Below are 17,056 nucleotides of genomic sequence, written 5' to 3'. Positions count from 1 at the left end.
GGAAATCGGTTCAGTAGTTCTAGTCGCTAACAGACGGACAAACAGATGGAAAAATATCCTCCTTGGCAGGACAAAAATATACAAAATATCGAGTATTCTCAGTTATGTAGAATTGAATCATAAATGAAAGCTGTCACCAAGTCAAGAGGAATAACATATTAGTGATCAAGCTGCATCTGATGAATCCAAATCTTCTTAGAGATCACAGTGTTGGTATATTTTCAGAAGTGATTATTCTCTCAGTTTGAGGATTTTTCTTCGAGTGGGACGTGTGATGGCCCAAAGAGAATCGGACCCAATCAGCCCATGTGCCAGCAGGTTGGTTTAATAGAGTGGTTCTTGGCTCGGCTTCTTAACACCGTACATTATGCCCCCGACACTCTGAGGGAGAGGAGCTGTGAACTGGGCAGCAGGATACGAATGTGAAGTGACTGAAATGGATGCATACGACATCTTTGGTGTTCAGTGCTGAGACGGGTCTATATGGATTCAGATTTATTTCATTTAATTCTGATGTACACCAGAATAATAGTATTAAATGCAAAAACTGTTGATGACATCGTGTATTAGGAACAGACCTGTAAACAAGGATGTTGATAGTAAGGCCATGGGTGTTATCTCCACTAATTTGCCATATGTGTTGGTAAATTAGAGAAATTGTTGATAAACAATATTAATTAAACTGTGATTAGAGGTTAATGGTGAAGTCATCAGTAGATTGCATCACTTGAGACACGAGGAAAAACTCATTAACGCTCCAAGGAAGAGCTGGGCAGGTTGTCATACAGGCAAGATCATGCATAGACATGATTATCAAATATTTGCTGCCAATACAATGTCAATACATTTGTTATGTCATTACAATTATGTCAATACATTATGACTCTCTGGGAGCTGTAGCGTTTGATCTTTTCGATAATGGACAGATGATGCCGATATATGAGCAAGGAAACAAGAGAGAGGGGACTGACATCACTGGAAGAGGCATCAATAAATGAACAACATTAAACTTAATAGGAATAAACTCCTGTGTGTGTGCAGCAGCGAGGTGTGTAGACTGCATGATTTAAAAAATGATAATGTGTATTGACGACAGCTCTTATGTCACTGACCTGTGCATTGTCTCCTCCTTCTCGTCTATTCCTTGAAAGACATTGATGTAATTTGCCAGGACTGCTCTCCTTCTGACTGATGAACCTGTAGACAACTGAGACTGAACAGCCGGAGCTCATTAAGTTCATGAAGAGAGGGGCAGTGAATGGAGAGCTGGAGAACTGAATCATTCAAATTATGTTAAAGCTTTAAATGGCATTCTCCCTGAAATAAAGCTATTCTGTGAAAGTCAATCTCAGATTTGCCGACAAAATGGCAATCAGCGTTCGAAAGCTGGTTTGGAAAATGTTTGTCTCTCTTGTCGCAGATGTGAAGCGTGTATTAGCGCCACTTTCATCATAATAAAGGTGTTCGTCGACGATGCTACTGGAGCGATGAATGAAAGCAGCAGGCGAACCCACGGCAGCGTGTAAAGCGTCTCCTCTGCTTACAAACCAAGAGAGAAAGCTAAGATTCCTTTTATTATGTGTGTCGTAATATGAACAACATCTTTTCCTAAAGGTTTGACTAGTTCGAGAGCGACAGTCACAGTCAGGACAAAATTGAGTGATGATGTTTACGTGTTTAAATAATTCAGTGGTGTGACCTGATATTTGGAAATTTGAGAAATGCAAATCTTACAGTGCAGAGTCTCTGTCTGTCGTCGTTCAGGAGTCAGTGTTTGAAGGAAGCGTCGTTTATTCCTCATGAGGCGCAGAGATGTATCTGATCTAGCTTGAAAGAAAACCTCGTACCCGGAGTTGTTTCTCTTCAGCACAGTATGTACTTATTAATTACAGTAGAACCCACATAGTCTGTGTAATCTTGTGTCTCGCACAAAGCGGCAAAGCGTCTAAAGTTCAACCTTTATCCTGGTGGCACAACACAAAACAATCCCTGTTGTCTGAGGGACACAGTCCTCGGACATGAAGTCGAATTGTCTGGATGAGGACAGTTGATGTGTCCTCAGAATGTATGCATGGATTGAAACGGATTAATCTGCAGAGCTCCTGTCATTTTCCTTTTATTGCTGTGTAGAATATAATCCCTGCTCCCAATGCTGGTATTTGGTTAAACTCAAAAAACGGGTAAAAATAGATCTAAGCTTTCTGCAGCTCTGGTTGGCAAAATGGAAAATGCAGATACATCATCACCTTTATCTTGATGCTCCTGCTTAACCTTTCCGGACTTTACAAATCCGGACTGCATCTAAGGTTCATTAGGGATTTGTTCCACCAAGTAGGTTTTGTTTTCACATTGTCTGTCCGGCAGTATTGAAAAATGTGTGCACTCTGCAGATACTAATCAAATCTGGATGTAGGGAATTTAAATGTGGTTTTATAGGGGCACGGTTTGGACATTTTATTTTATTTTCTCTCAATCAGTCTGGTCAAGAAAAAAAAAAGAAAAGCTTGTGAAAAAAACTCTTAAAACTGCGTTGTTTTGTCTGATGCACTGTATGAACTAAAACTATGGAATGTACCTCTATAGAGTGATAGTCAAACCAACAAGCATTAACAGTTTGGGCTTTTCGCTTGAATAAAACAAACTGTCAGTTGTTTAAGTGATTGATTAATAGATTACTTCAGCTCTAATTGAAATGAATCATCTTGGAAGAAGGTTCACCTCCAACCAGATGTTCATATTAACATGTGTATTTAAAACTCTGAATGGTGAGTAGTTGCTGAAACTTGTGGATGATGGGAGCAACCTCACATTGATCAGTGTGCTCTTGTGTGTACAATCCCAGCGACTGCACCGACAAATGAATCAAGAGAACGTCTGTATCGTTACACAACGTGAGGCTGCACATCATCTCCTCTGTGTCTGTGGAGGCAGGCGGTTGCTTTTGGTGAGCGCCATGAATGTGTTTGTGCTGTTGCGGTGAACCATATTAGAGATTGCTTCAAAGGGGAAAATCACTCCGGGTTTGAATGGGAAAAGAGATTAGCGGCGCTGGCTTTCCATATTAAAGAAAGAGACAGAGGTAAGAGCTGGAGCCGGATCATTACCGCTCGCCTCTGTTAGACCTCTCTCTTTCCCTTTCGCTCACTGAGTCATAAAGAACAGCAGCCGGGTGCAGCCGTGAGGACGTTTGCCTCACAGACTCAAAGTTTCTCCCCTGAGTTATTATGACTGGTACCTGTTTGTGAGCCACGCCCTTAAAACAGAGCCACCGCACAACCCCCCTCCCTCTTGTCAAACAAAAAAAACACAACAGGGGATTTCCTAGCAGAAATTAAACATAGAATTTATAATTGTGTTGTGTTTTCTTTCTTGTACAAAACTAAGTTTGCAACTACTGTTCCATTTCTTTCACTTAAAATGGACCATCGGTATCTACATAGGGAGCCTCTTGCATGGAGTTTGCTATATTTCTAAAAGAGCCTAGAATAGACAAACCAAACAGCTCTCGAGGGGCCGGGGGCCTTTTGCGTTTCTACCTCACCTGAAGGTTCTCCTCCTTGCTTTGGAAGGGAGTTTAGAGGGGAGGAGTATTACGTTAGATCTGCAGTCCCGCAGCTTGAAGCCACAAAATCCTACACACTGGTTCTTTAAATATTCCTGTCATCTTATTTGCCCATAAGACTTTTGTGAAAAACGCTTTTTTCCTCCTTCTACTCTTTGATTTCCAAGTCTTTCTAAACACTGACGTAAAAAGCAAGTCTGATGGATGTAATATGTTTGATCGACAGTCACTACATCTTTAACCGAGATACAAACCTTACTGAGTGCTCACTAAGACCAACAGACCACCACACTGGAATAAATAGAGTGAGTGAGACATATTGACTGGCCAGGGAAAGAAGTGATTTGTGATGGAAGGTTAGCAGCCCAGGATTTATGTCTTAAGAGTCTTGATGAGGGTAATGCACCAAGTAAGGACACAGATACCAACCCACAGTCAGTTTGTATCCTCCACAGTTGCAGCAGTGCAGTACGGGGTATGGAATTTTTATTCTGAGCCAAAGCTTAGTCACATTTTTTTTGAAAACATTATGAGACATTTTTGTTTTTCATATATAATTTCAAGCTTTGCCTTTTCGAAGTTGTTATTTGGGAGCTTTAACATCCATACAGCACCATTTAGCTAAGAACAGTCAGTGATCTGTTGTTTCTGGCTTTCATGTGAATGAACTGTGCTACAATGATTTTGATTTTAAAGTACAGGGCACAACAGTGACCTTTTAAATTTAAGAGAAAATCTATTTATTAGCTACGCATAAAAGCTGTGACTAACAGTAATTTTCATGATTTAAAAAATCAGTTGCGCTTTTCATTTCAATTGCTCAATCATTAAATCTGACTCAAGCTGAGGTCTTGACTAAGAGTTCAACACCAATTCGCATCAAGACAAACATCCACGGAGAAGCTTTGAAATCTCATATTTAAAAAGTTTGCTTCATTGAAACAATGCATGAATTATTTATTTGATTATTTTTATATGCACAAGTACTTAGCATGAACCTACAGACAGTTTGCGATGCACGTCGCTGGATGGGGTTTCAGACAAATACACAATGGTCAACTTTAAAAAACGAATAAAGCAGCACAGAACAAATCCAAGTATACAAGAAAAAGACCATGAACCTGACTACGTAAAGTAGTTATATTCAAATGATGGAATCTTTATCAGAAACAGACAGAGCACACTATCACTTAAGGAATCTCAATTTGTCAGTGTCAAACATGCAAAGGAATGTAATGGACGGGATTGATTTTATTATTTTGGACCAAATTAATGCAAATTGTCCCATTGATTTCATCTTCTCCGTGTCGGTACCGTTTACGTTGCGTAGGCTTTTCTCCCCAGTAACTGAATGAGCATAACGACGAACCAGTTGAGCTGTGCGGCAGCTGCCAGTGAGTTGGTGGTGTGATAATGGATGACTGTTACAAGAAGGGGCTTAGCTGGTTGTGAACACTATGTTCTCCTCTATGTATCAGCGGCACCACAGCTCCTGAATATGACAACAGTGTGGAGACTGGTTATACAGAGTAAGAGTTCCCGGTTTGTGAGTCAGGCTAAGTCTGCAGAGTGCACACCTGGCTGTTTACGACCCCGGTCGGGTGGTGTTTACTGACACAATGCTGTGTGTATGTGTGTATGTGTGTGTGTGTGTGTGTGTGTGTGTGTGTGTGTGTGTGTGTGTGTGTGTGTGTGTGTGTGTGTGTGTGTCTTCAGGACAAAGCTGTGTGAGCTGTGTATGGTTTGGGGATAATAGCTTGTGCATCTGTCTTTGTATAATTGTACTTTTATGACCACAGTCGCCGCATGATGCTGGCGTTTGGTGTTTGATGACGCTTGTTGCTGGTGGATTTTGGGCAGCTGTCGTGCAAGCGCTCTCTGCCGCGCCTGGGTTTGCTGTTTGTTCAGATGTGGGCCGGTGGTGTCATCTGCAACACGAGCAAAGTGTGCTTTGTCTAGAGCGGGGATCCAACCATTCTGTGTTTGCTGAAAACCAACATCAGCATTGGAAACAACTCTTTCCTGAGCAAACAGATTTAAACACAATAAGAGGGTTCAGTTTGGGCGTTATCTCTTTCACTGCATGAAAGTTTACTCTCCACATAAACCTGAACGGTGCATTATACACACTTCTCCCTTTTATATGGCCGTACACGTTTTTTGGCTCCATTTGGATGTTGCCTCAGTGCTTTTTTTGATGAAGGGCATTTACCAACTGCCCACCACTGAAAACTGCCCATTTAATTTGGGGCCATTTAATTTTGGAAAACACCTTAATTTAACTTGCCTTTTAGATGTGATGTAACTTCCAGGGAAAGCTTAATAGTGAGTCAGCAGAGGAGCGGTCTCACTGCGCTGAATTGCATAGTAGCCTCAGTATATACTGCATTCAATTAACTAATTACTTCTCTCATCATTGCTCTACAGCCAATACGTTGAATACACACTAGCCATGCTTATGAAAGTATTCCGAGATATAAGAATGAGGATAATAGGAAGAGAATCATTAAATATAATGACTGTGTATTTATGTAACCTTCTGGTTTAGTGTCTGGTTCCTTTCTTTGGTGTCAAAAGATGATTATATAACAAATGCATTTTTTCTTACTATTCACACACCCACACACACACATTTCTTCAACTTGAAATTTTATTAAAAATGTTAATTATGGGTATTTGCTTTGTGTCCTCATAAAATGAGTGTAAAAACAGATAAAGGTCCCCACAACACGAGTAGGCCACAATTTATTAGTGGACTCAGTAATATTAAAATCCCAGCTTTAGCCCTGAATAGTCTTTACAATATCTCAAATCTAACCATCCCCCCATTACATTATAGGTGGTGACCGAAAGCTGTGAACATTTTTTTGGAGTATCTGTCAAGTTGTAGATGACAGACTGGATTATCATTTTGTGCCAAATACAAGGACTTCTTCCTGCACTCCAGAATAAAAAAAACTGTGACAAACGGGGCAATATGTAGAAATCTTTTTCAGTTCACTGAAGAATCACTAAAGGCAGCTTACGTTTTACACGATATGTGCCTGAGGGGGTTTAATACCATGGACCTGGGTTAAAGGCTCAGTGGGTTTTAAGATGCAGCACAGATACTCTGAAATTGTAGTTGAAGCTGAAAGATTTTTACTACATGTCTGTTTATCGACCTTACGTTATGTTTATCAATGGGTATTACATAGAAAATTACAGTTTTATGTCATTATTTGAAAAATAAGGGACCTTGAATCTACCTCTGTGTACAGAAGGTGCTTTATAAATAAGATTGCCTTGCCTTGCCTAAACTACAGAAATGCTTATCATTTATTACAAGGCCAGTTTTTAGATGAAAGATTCTTGATCATTAAATATTTCACAGTGACGCCAATATTGTTTCAGCCACATGGTCGAACTATAAACTCTAATCCATAGTCATTTTGAGCTGTAATGAAGTTACTGTACATCAGCCAATGCAGTGAGCACATCTCTTCTATTGATATGTGAAGGGTGATTAATGTCACTGCCTACTTCATTGCAAGCCAATGAATCACAGTTGTAACAGTGCAATCTTGATAAGAGCCACAGAGAGACAATCAATACCAGCAAAGCAGGAAAGTACGTCTTGGGAGTTTGGTAATACTGATGAAAATGGAGGCATTTCCTGTCATCCATCAACTTGGCTCCTAATCAGCACAGTTCTCTAATCAGCAATGAAATAAAACTGATGCAGCGTTGAAAGTCTTAAATACTTAATGTGGTTGAATTGCGGTCTATAGGTTTCACATCATACATGTTACTGTTAAGAATGAATTGTTTGACATTTTCTATCAATTGATTCATTTAGCAATTGCTCAATTTCTGTTTACAGAGCATACATCAGTTAATTGATTCCACAAAATGTATTTAACAACAACATTTTGGAAGAAACAATTTTTGAAGTTTTGAAGCAAAAATACCAACACTACCAAACTGAGTTCTTTCTGTTCTGCTCTGTTCCTCTGCTATGGTAAACTAGTAATATTTGTTTTTTGATGAATTAAATCAATAAAAAAGTATATTCATAACAAAGTCAAGCTTATAAAGGTCAACCAAGACTTATAAAATCAGAATATATAGTTACCACTGCTGTCAAAGCTTGGGAATGCAATGTTTACCATGTTTTTGACATTTGATCAACACAGGATTCACCTTGAAGTAAAAACTAAATAAAAATGCATTGTAACTAAAAAAATTATAAAAATGAAAATAACATTGTGCATTTCTGGATTTGGACCTTTTCCCTTTTTGTAAACAAGTAAAACTATTAAAAAAAGGAGGTAAATAAATGTAGGCACACGCTCACACATGATTAATCTGTGCATGCGCTCAATGCACTGTAGGTAACTGAAAGTCGACAAAGTCTCAAAACAACATAACACACAAAATAAAATAATATGTAAAACACCTCAACAACACCAAACGCCTTTTAAACCCTTGAGTAAGATTCGTAAGCTGTCATGAGGAATTATTGCATTGTTTCACACACCTTTGGTTTCACACATATCATCGTTCTATAAACAAGTGCTTAGTTGTATTTGGTGGTTTTCAGTAAACTTGTTAAAGTCTTAAATGTGATTTTTCTTCATTACATGAATGCTCACTTTGTTATTTTTTAATTAGGATGTTTTTCGCTACACAAGATTATCACTTAGAATTATTGCTATTTCAGAATTTAATAATGTATTCTCCAGGGGAAAATGAAGCACGGCCTCATTAATTAACACAAGTCTCTACACTAGCGACTCAATCATGACATTTATCACAGGGATTTCAACCATTGCATCATGTACATTACGACAAAAGATGATCCAAAGCAAGTTTATTGGGTAAAATAATGAACATGTCAACCTTAACGAAGATATGATGCATTGCAGGACTGTTGCATTAGACTGTCTCAGTGAGCTGGTTCCTCGCTCAGAAAATGACAGGCGAGTGGACAGGAATGAGTAGGTTGACTTCAGCCTCCGAGTGTCTCAATAGACCCGACTGATTTGTCTACTGGTGTTAACAGTAACATCTATTGCTTCAGGATGTTCCTAAAACACCGTGGTCGACTAGAACATAGCAGGGATGTTTCACACTTTCCATTTAATCTTACATCAAGCTGTTGCCAACGTGAATAGATTCAAAATCTTGAAGGAGAAATATTGATGTTGACGTTCTCTTGTGTGTTGTATGTGGATCTTTCATGTTTGGACACTAAGTGGTTTATCATGCTGACACTTGCTGTAACAGAAAAATCATGAATTGGCTGAAAAAGCATTGAAATGAAAATTTAATTTGTATTTGTTTTGGTTTCATTGACAGCAAGGTGGAGGTCGTCTCTTTGTCTTTGTGTCTCTCGAAATCTAATATGTGTGTTTTTGTAAACACCTTCATAAAGATTTCCTATTAGACCAAAATCAGACAGTTTGGCGCTGACAGATACATGTTATGTTAGATGAACCTCGTTTTCTGAACATTACTGGAACAGGGTCGGGGTGATATGATGGACACGCAGATGGTGTTGAGATTTCCTCACAGGCACATGATATGTGGTACTTTTCCATCACACTCCTACACTAAAGTCTGTCACTTGCAAAGCGAGGCTGGATGCTCGCGGACACACGGCACCAGCAGGTCCTTGAGCATGTTTGATATCCACAACAGCCTGGACTCTAAAAGTGAAGGACGCTGTCAAAGGGAGATCATCAGTCTATTGACTGTTGGGTCACTGACACAATAACCATAGAGAAAATAACCTGTAGACCAGAGTAAGGATTGAAACAAAGGGAGAAAAAATATCTAACATGTAAAAAAGTATATGGAATATATATATTTATATATATGAACCGTTTCTCCTCTCCTGTAACATTCATGAACAGGATATCCAAGCACAGCTGAGGCCTGGAAAATTTCCTTTTGGGGGCTATTACGGAGGCATCGCGTCTGTTTGTGGATGATGTTGTTATTTTGGCTCCATCGGACCGTGACCAACAAGGTCCACCAGAGCCATTTGTAGTTAGGTAGGTTTTGGTCTGGGTGGTGGATTTCTCAGCTCAGGCTCGGGAGGGGTATCCTTCGAGCAGAAGACTCCAGCTACCTCAGGGGTTTAAATCACGTGTGATGGTAAACAGGATAGTAAGATTGACCAGCCTTTTGGGACACTGGTTGCTATCGTGTAGGCTTTGTATCGACAAAGCAAAGCTTCAATCTTAGTATTGCTCTCACCTTCAGTCAGAGTCTCTGACTCAAACAGATGCAGTCAGCAGAGGTGTTGGACCTGTTTCAACATGAAAGCACGAGGAGCTCGGAGATTAAGGGAGGACCTTGTTATTGAGATGCACAGTGAGAACAGCCACTTGGTGTGATTTGGATCACATGGTGAGGATGACCTGTGGCCTGCCTTCAGAGGTGTTGTGAGCTCGACTGTCGGAAACTGATTTTTGGGCTGCTCTGCTTATACCCTGTGCCCAGAATAACCCATTCAGAATGGATCTTATATTCCCACTGCTTAAACTCACATGTGTATTGTTGCTGGTGGAAATCAAAGGCAGGAGTCGTCGTTCTCAAGTTAAAATTAAGCAGGTTTATTCAGAGGTCACAGGTCAGGAAACTTCTGTGTTCAGCAAATGGTCATGCATGGACAACTAATCCTACGCAGTCAGCTGCACAGGAAAAAATGGCGCTTACACAAAGTCCGTACATAGCTTATATATTGATATACTGGGCGTGACAGAGGTTTTTCATATTTCATGGGACAGTGTCTCATCCTCCTGGAAAGTGGTGTGATGTGCCTACTGTACTTGCTTTGTGGGGGAGAAGGCTTTGGCCAAGGTATATTCACTATCTGTCTCACCTCCCCCTGCTGTTGGATTCCTTCAGCATGGAGCTGCTGCAATATGTGTATTACAAAGGGTTTACTATTCTCCAGAGTGTAGTTAATGCAATGAAAGGACATGGTATTTGTATCTGACCACACGTTAAAGTATTTGTATGTCAATAGTATCTGTTGACACTCTCTCCTGTTTGCTCTTGCTCCCACAGATAACCAAGCAGCAGCTTCAGCAGACCAAGGATCGTTTCCAGGCCTTCCTCAACGGAGATACACAAATTGTGGCTGATGAAGCATTCATTAACGCTGTGCAGAGCTTTCATGAGGTACCAACTCGCCATCACAGCAACAGCACAATCACAGTCAACCATTTTGTTGTCTGGGGACGTGACGCTTTCAAATTAGTCACCGAATGCCTCGTGCTTTTACGTCATTCATACGCGTGCATGTCTGTCTTTTCCTCTACAAATATACTGCTGGATGTTCATCAGCAATTCACACCTAGATAGCAATTTTATGACACGTGTTATATTTGTCGTCTATGCATCACAGCTTTCAGTCTAAAAAGAACCCGAGTCTCTTGCTTTTCCATGTCAGAATGCTTTTATTCAGACGACTGAGTGGTAAAATGGTGGCTGAAGCTTTTCACTGCACAAATTATGAGTCAGGCCGGGTGGCTGACACAGCCATCTTTTCCAACCTCACTATTCAATCTGCAGATGAAAAAGTCATTATTACGAAGCATACAGTACAAAAGGCACGGCAGATAGTGGGGTACGTTAAAGGCCAAATCCCTGATGGAAAAACAAGCGAAGCCATTATGAAAAACTGAAGTCTGAGATTGGACCCATCGGACACACGTAGAGACTGCAGTGGAAGTTAATTACAGCATGACCCCTGCGTAGTTTATAATATTTAATGTAAATGTGAAATATACTAGCAGTTAAAGCTGGGAGGGTAAAATGAATATGATAAGAACTTAGAGAGTGGGTTTTAAAACTGAACCTGATGAAGGCTTTAATATACTCTGCGTATCCAAACTTATATATGATGCTCACATACTGCAAAAGAGGCTCGAGTGAAAGTGAGGAGCGGAAGTGTCATGGACCATAATGAGTCTTACCAAATTCTTCATGAACACATTTTATAAAGTGACTAGCCGTGTGAAGATGCGTATATGAAACATGGAATATGACATAACCATAATTCACTTTGTAGCTCTGCCTATGTTTCCTGTAACCTTTTACTATAAAGTTATAAATGCCAGTAGAAAATGTGTTCCTGGGTGTTAAAGGCCCTCCCTTCGAGATGAGCTGTATAATAAATATCCTTTTTTAATGTCATCTATGACTTGTGACAGCGGCTGTTGAAACAATTATGTTTTGAAGTACTTTCCATTAAATGCAGTTATAATGATATTTATTATTGCCCTTGTGTGACAGAAGCTGTGTAAAACATCCTGGAAAATATGATGAAGATGAGAATAATGGTCAACACGAAAAATCAATGTGGCCCACTTCTCGTTTTGAAGAAGTGTCTTCGCCAGACTTTATTACCACATTGACGATTGTGGAATAACAGATTCTTTGGCCACATTTTAACTTGAAAAAAATTTAATAAAATTAAACGTATTTTAACTTGTTCTTCTCTTAGATAAATTAGCACCTCGTCCAAAGTGTGTCTTCCACTTATCTCAAAACATATTTAATTAATACGCATCTTTTAAATCATACTAATTTCCTCATCCACTTAAAGTGGCCTCTTTATTGAAACAGTGACAGCCACGATTATTAGTGACATTATGTAAAAACAAAAATGTTCCTTATGCTGTGGACAGAAACCAAAATACTGATTTGAGATCTTATTCATTTCAGCTTTTGTTATCCACTGAGACATACACCCAATGACAAGGATAATGTACCGATGTACCGTAATGTTTCAGGGCAGAAGTTGTTTCTTTTTAGCCATAATGGATGCTGAGAACAAAATGTGACTGTCAGAGTGACAAAACCGTCAGCTCTGGTGGTTATTTCACTTGATGCTGTGACAATATGGCCTCGTCTGTCTCTGTCAGTCTGTCAGTAGCAGGGGACAGAGAGCAGTCTCGGCCGTGTTGAGTCACGGCCTTGCATACTCTATAATGTTTTTTATTCAACTTAAAGAAAAACAATTTAACAATTTCCCTTTGCTGACGAAGACAGACATTTGCTGTTTGAGAGAAATTGCAGAAAAGCTTGCTTGGCACTGAATTGTAAATATGAGTCTATCCAGAAGTCTCATTCTCATCATTGCTCATTTAAAAGAAGTGCTTCTTTTCTGTGAATGTTTAACTCTTGCTCAACTAGAGTTATTGACATTGCTCTCTCACAATGTAGGTGTTCCTGAAGAGTGACCGTGTGGCTAAGATGGTCCAGAGCGGTGGCTTCTCGGCCAATGATTTCAGGGAAGTGTTCAAGAGGCACATTGAGAAGCGCGTGCGCAGCCTGCCAGAGATCGACGGCCTGAGCAAGGAGACGGTCCTCAGCTCCTGGATGGCCAAGTTCGACACCATCTACCGCGGTGACGAAGATCCACGCAAGGCACAGCAACGCATGACAGCGAGCGCCGCTTCCGAACTGATCCTCAGCAAGGACCAGCTGTACGAGATGTTCCAAAATATCCTCGGCATCAAAAAGTTTGAGCACCAGCTGCTTTACCAGGCCTGCCAGGTGAGTTCCTCAAGCAAACAGGGCATTTCCATCAGAAATACCATTCAGTCTTTAGTGAATATTTCCAACCACAACGTCCGGTTCCCAACAGCTATTACATGTGCTGCAGGTTATAATCTGTAGATCCTGCGTTTTGCCTGAAGTTGACCCCAGACTGGCTATTAAGCTCCACCCTTAGATGCACAAATCTAATGTATTGGATCAGTATCAGCACTCAGACTGGCCTTATTGAGTGAATGGGGTATCGCAATGACATAATCAATGTATGTTTCTTTGACAATGTCATTAGAAAATTAATTAATTCAGTCGGTTAAACCTTGGCCTGATTTTACCCTGACTATAAAAACCATTCCAATTAGCCTCTAACAGTAAGAGATAAAGGATACATTTAGGAAAAGGGAAAATCAGATCAGTGGATCTACAGTTAAGATAAGGTATCAGAGTCAGTATCATTTGGTTCAGTGAATCCTCACCTTTTTTTGACTTTTTTTTTTTTGAGTTCAGAGGTGACCCAACGACCAAACTGTCCTTTTGAGTTAACTGCAATCAAACGTATTTACATTCATTAGATACATTATCTAAAATTTGTCAAAATAAACTGTAAAATGTGTTGTAAAAAGTGTATTTGGTTCTTTAGTCATATTAGTATTAAACTCGTAATTGTTATCTAAGTTAAAAGATATATCTTCTGATAACATGCCAGCAATACTTCATTGTTTATATATTAGTGGGCACTGGGGTGCTTCTGTCAGACATAACTCTCCCTCCCATTCTGTCTTCACTGCCTTACTGCTCTCTACGGGAATGCTGAAAGCAGCACTAATCTATTCCTCCTTCAGGAGCTTGATTAAAAGTCTTATCATGGCAGGATTTGGAGGAAGCCTCTACATTTACATCTGCTCATCATTTAATGTATAAAAAAAACCCTTACCTCTTCATTACATTTAAATCTAGTGAACACCCCTTTTGGGAGCCAATGATTTTAAAATGCTGAGTTTCCTCGGAACCAGCGTCATCCGTCTTTCAACAGTGGCTAACGTGTGCATATGGCACGAGGTGCTGTTCAACAAATTAGATTGTTCAGTATTGTTCAAATTACTCTGTTGGCAGAGATCGATGCTGGCTCTGTTCTTTGCAGTGTTCATTAGTCTGATGCCTCTAATGCTGTGGTGCAATACATCGCCACAGCCTGCAGATCCAGTATGCATTACCAAGTCTTTGAAGATGCTTAACCTAGTTTATTATCCACGTGCTGGCAGCAGAGCTGTTAGGGTCAGAAATCTGCATGCAGGAGGTAAAACCATGTCCCTGAACACAAGCCACACTGAGCAATACAGAGCTGCTGAAAGACATAGAATAATACATCATCATGAAGGCACTGGTGCTGCAGGTGTGTGTGTTAGTGTGTACAGAGTAATACTGGGAAGTAATATTTGTTATTGACACAACAACTAAAGGTGGCATCCCGGTCCTAGTTGTGAGAAGGGACAGATTTGGGACGGAGAATTAACTTGTATAATTTCATCCAGTTGCTTTCTCAGCTGTTCATGGAGTCGTCCCTCTCTTCTCAGCTGCTGTTTCTCTCAGAGTACTAACGGTGGCTTTGAGCATCTCTCCCTAAATGATCAAATCCACACTAAAAGGAGAGGCTCAGGGCTGCTGGGATTTGATGAAAGGTTTTCATTGACTGGCTGAAATACAGAGGCCAGGTTATTTTTTTTTCATTTTGCTTTTTTGGGTGCGATTTCCATTATTTGTAGTTACATCTAAACAGTCAAAAGCAAGCGCTGATATATTTCCATCTCGTGCTGAAGTAAGAGCAGCTCCTGGAAATGACTAAGACTGATTGGTGCGGCCAGCAGCTGTTCCAGCCAGACTCTGAACACACTAGGCTCCCTAATGGCTGCAGAGTTTTTTGGGGCTGTGGAGACTCCAAGCACGACCAAACATCTGTAAGGAAGCGTTTGGTGTCTAAACTGCAAAAACCATCATGTGCTGCCGACAGTCAAAGAAGGGAAAAGATTTGTGATTGTGAGTCTGGCTGTGGTATTGTTCACAGTTTGTTTGTTTAGTTTCAGACAAACAGACATGGCCATGATTCAGTCATATACCTGCAGACTGTCAAGGGAAAAAGTAGACAAACAAGATATTCTGCTTTCCAATATTCTTTAACTAAAGTATATATTTTGCACATTAGTTAGTAGAAGTGCAGCACACTCAGCACCGGATGACATTTACCACATTCTGACAGGTTTTTGAAAAAGCATTTATGATGCTTACAGACACACATCAATAAAACACAAATCCCAAAATTATGTTGTTGACACTTTACAGGGAAAAAAAGAAATTTGATATCTACATGTATTGACTTGTATTAGCATGTTTTATACAGCTTGTGCTTTAGGTTGACATGCACCAAAAAAGAAATGATTATCAAATCCATTTACCATTAGACATGTAGGGACATTTAATCAATCATCAAAATCCAAATGATCTACTTTCTGTCCATCAACGTATCATTTAATTGACAAGTCGTTTCAGCGCCAGTAACCTTAACCCTTATTTACAGTATGTAATGCTGAGGGTTTGAAATCACTGATATTTAGTCACATCAGCAGATATTCCCACTTAAATTATTCCTTAATCTCAAGCGGCTGAGTAAATTACCGAACCCTCGATATGTCATAGTAAGGCGGAGGCTCATCAGAATGAGACTTTACCCCCACAGTCATAAATCATGGCCTGTGGCCCCCCCCAGACTGACAGACCTTATTCAAATCCGCTTTCCCTCTTTCAGGCTTTGAAGCAACTCCCTCTGCTTCTCTTTAATTTGTCTTGTCAGCCACTGTTAGTTTGGAAATGAGGCCTGAGCTCTTCCTGGTTGAGCCTGTATCTGATGTAATTTGGTAATGGAGCCTCTTCACTGCACACGGACAGGGAGAGGATGAAAGCATTTGCTATGCCCAGCTACCTCTAGGCTGAAAAGGCAGTGGTGCTGAAATGCAGGCGGGAGCTAGATGGAACCTGCTTGGTTTTAAATTTAGACAATGTTTATTATGAGGAGAAAAATAGTCAGTGCCCATGAGCTTGTTTCGCCAAGAGCAGAGGATTTGGACCTGTGACATTCAAATCAAATAGTTGCAAATATGTTCAAGGTCAAATTGAATGTGGTAGCATTCACGAGTGCATTTTAATCATTAGGGTTATGATAGTCCTCTGGCAGGGGTACTGCATTCGCCATTGAGGTTAAAAGAAGTAATTTTTCCTTTTCGCCAGCTCAGTTGGTCTCTCCCTACCTGCCCTCTTCCTGCTGAAACACCCAAATCTCATTTTGCTGTAAAGTTAAAGAGGTCAGTAGCTGATAATTAAGAGACAGGAAGAGGTTGGTTGAGGGGGGAGAGCCAATGAGAAATCCAGACTCTGTTAATGAGAGGACAAGTACGACAGGGAGAGATCAACTGAGTCAGTGAAGAATAAAAACCTTCTACCTTCAACCATAATGGCTAATGCAGTCACCGTGGGTTTGGTAAAAGGAGAACTCTATTCTGTGTGTGTGTGTGTGTATTGAAGGCAATGTGGTCCGACTATTGCACTGAACTCTAAACTTGACTTGTTACTTCATCAGCACAGTTTAGGCTTTAAACTTTAAAGTTGCAGAACGTCAGTAAGAAAACCCAACACCTTCAGAGGCAGACTCACCATCTATGACACCGAGCGCCTCCCCACTTTCCTTCAGCCGTTAGTTTAAGGGTCATTAAGTCTTTGTTTCACTGTAACATAGTGAAAGAGGATTTTGAATGTACACACGAGCACATTTTGTAATTAGCATGCCTTGCATGTCTCCACACTCACAAAAGAGAAGCGTTTTCTCACATTGTGCACTTTTCTCATACACATACACACAGCAGATCTAAATATAGACCAGCTGCTTCGACTCCT

General features: G+C 40.2%; 1 protein-coding gene across 12 annotated transcripts in view; it reads left to right on the top strand.

The window, feature by feature from the left end:
• cadpsb (Ca2+-dependent activator protein for secretion b) overlaps positions 1 to 17,056 on the top strand; it is a 59,722-nt gene that overhangs the window by 3,593 nt on the left and 39,073 nt on the right. For all 12 annotated transcript variants that reach the window (XM_061069844.1, XM_061069843.1, XM_061069841.1 and 9 more), the window contains exons 2-3: positions 10,622 to 10,735; positions 12,785 to 13,117. In XM_061069844.1, the coding sequence (XP_060925827.1) occupies positions 10,622 to 10,735; positions 12,785 to 13,117 (447 nt within the window). The remainder of the gene's footprint in view (positions 1 to 10,621; positions 10,736 to 12,784; positions 13,118 to 17,056) is intronic.

Source organism: Limanda limanda, chromosome 4 (assembly GCF_963576545.1).
Source record: "Limanda limanda chromosome 4, fLimLim1.1, whole genome shotgun sequence".
NCBI classification, from domain to species: domain Eukaryota; kingdom Metazoa; phylum Chordata; class Actinopteri; order Pleuronectiformes; family Pleuronectidae; genus Limanda; species Limanda limanda.
Note: the sequence above shows the minus strand (reverse complement) of the source record. Positions and strands in the feature narration are given on the sequence as shown.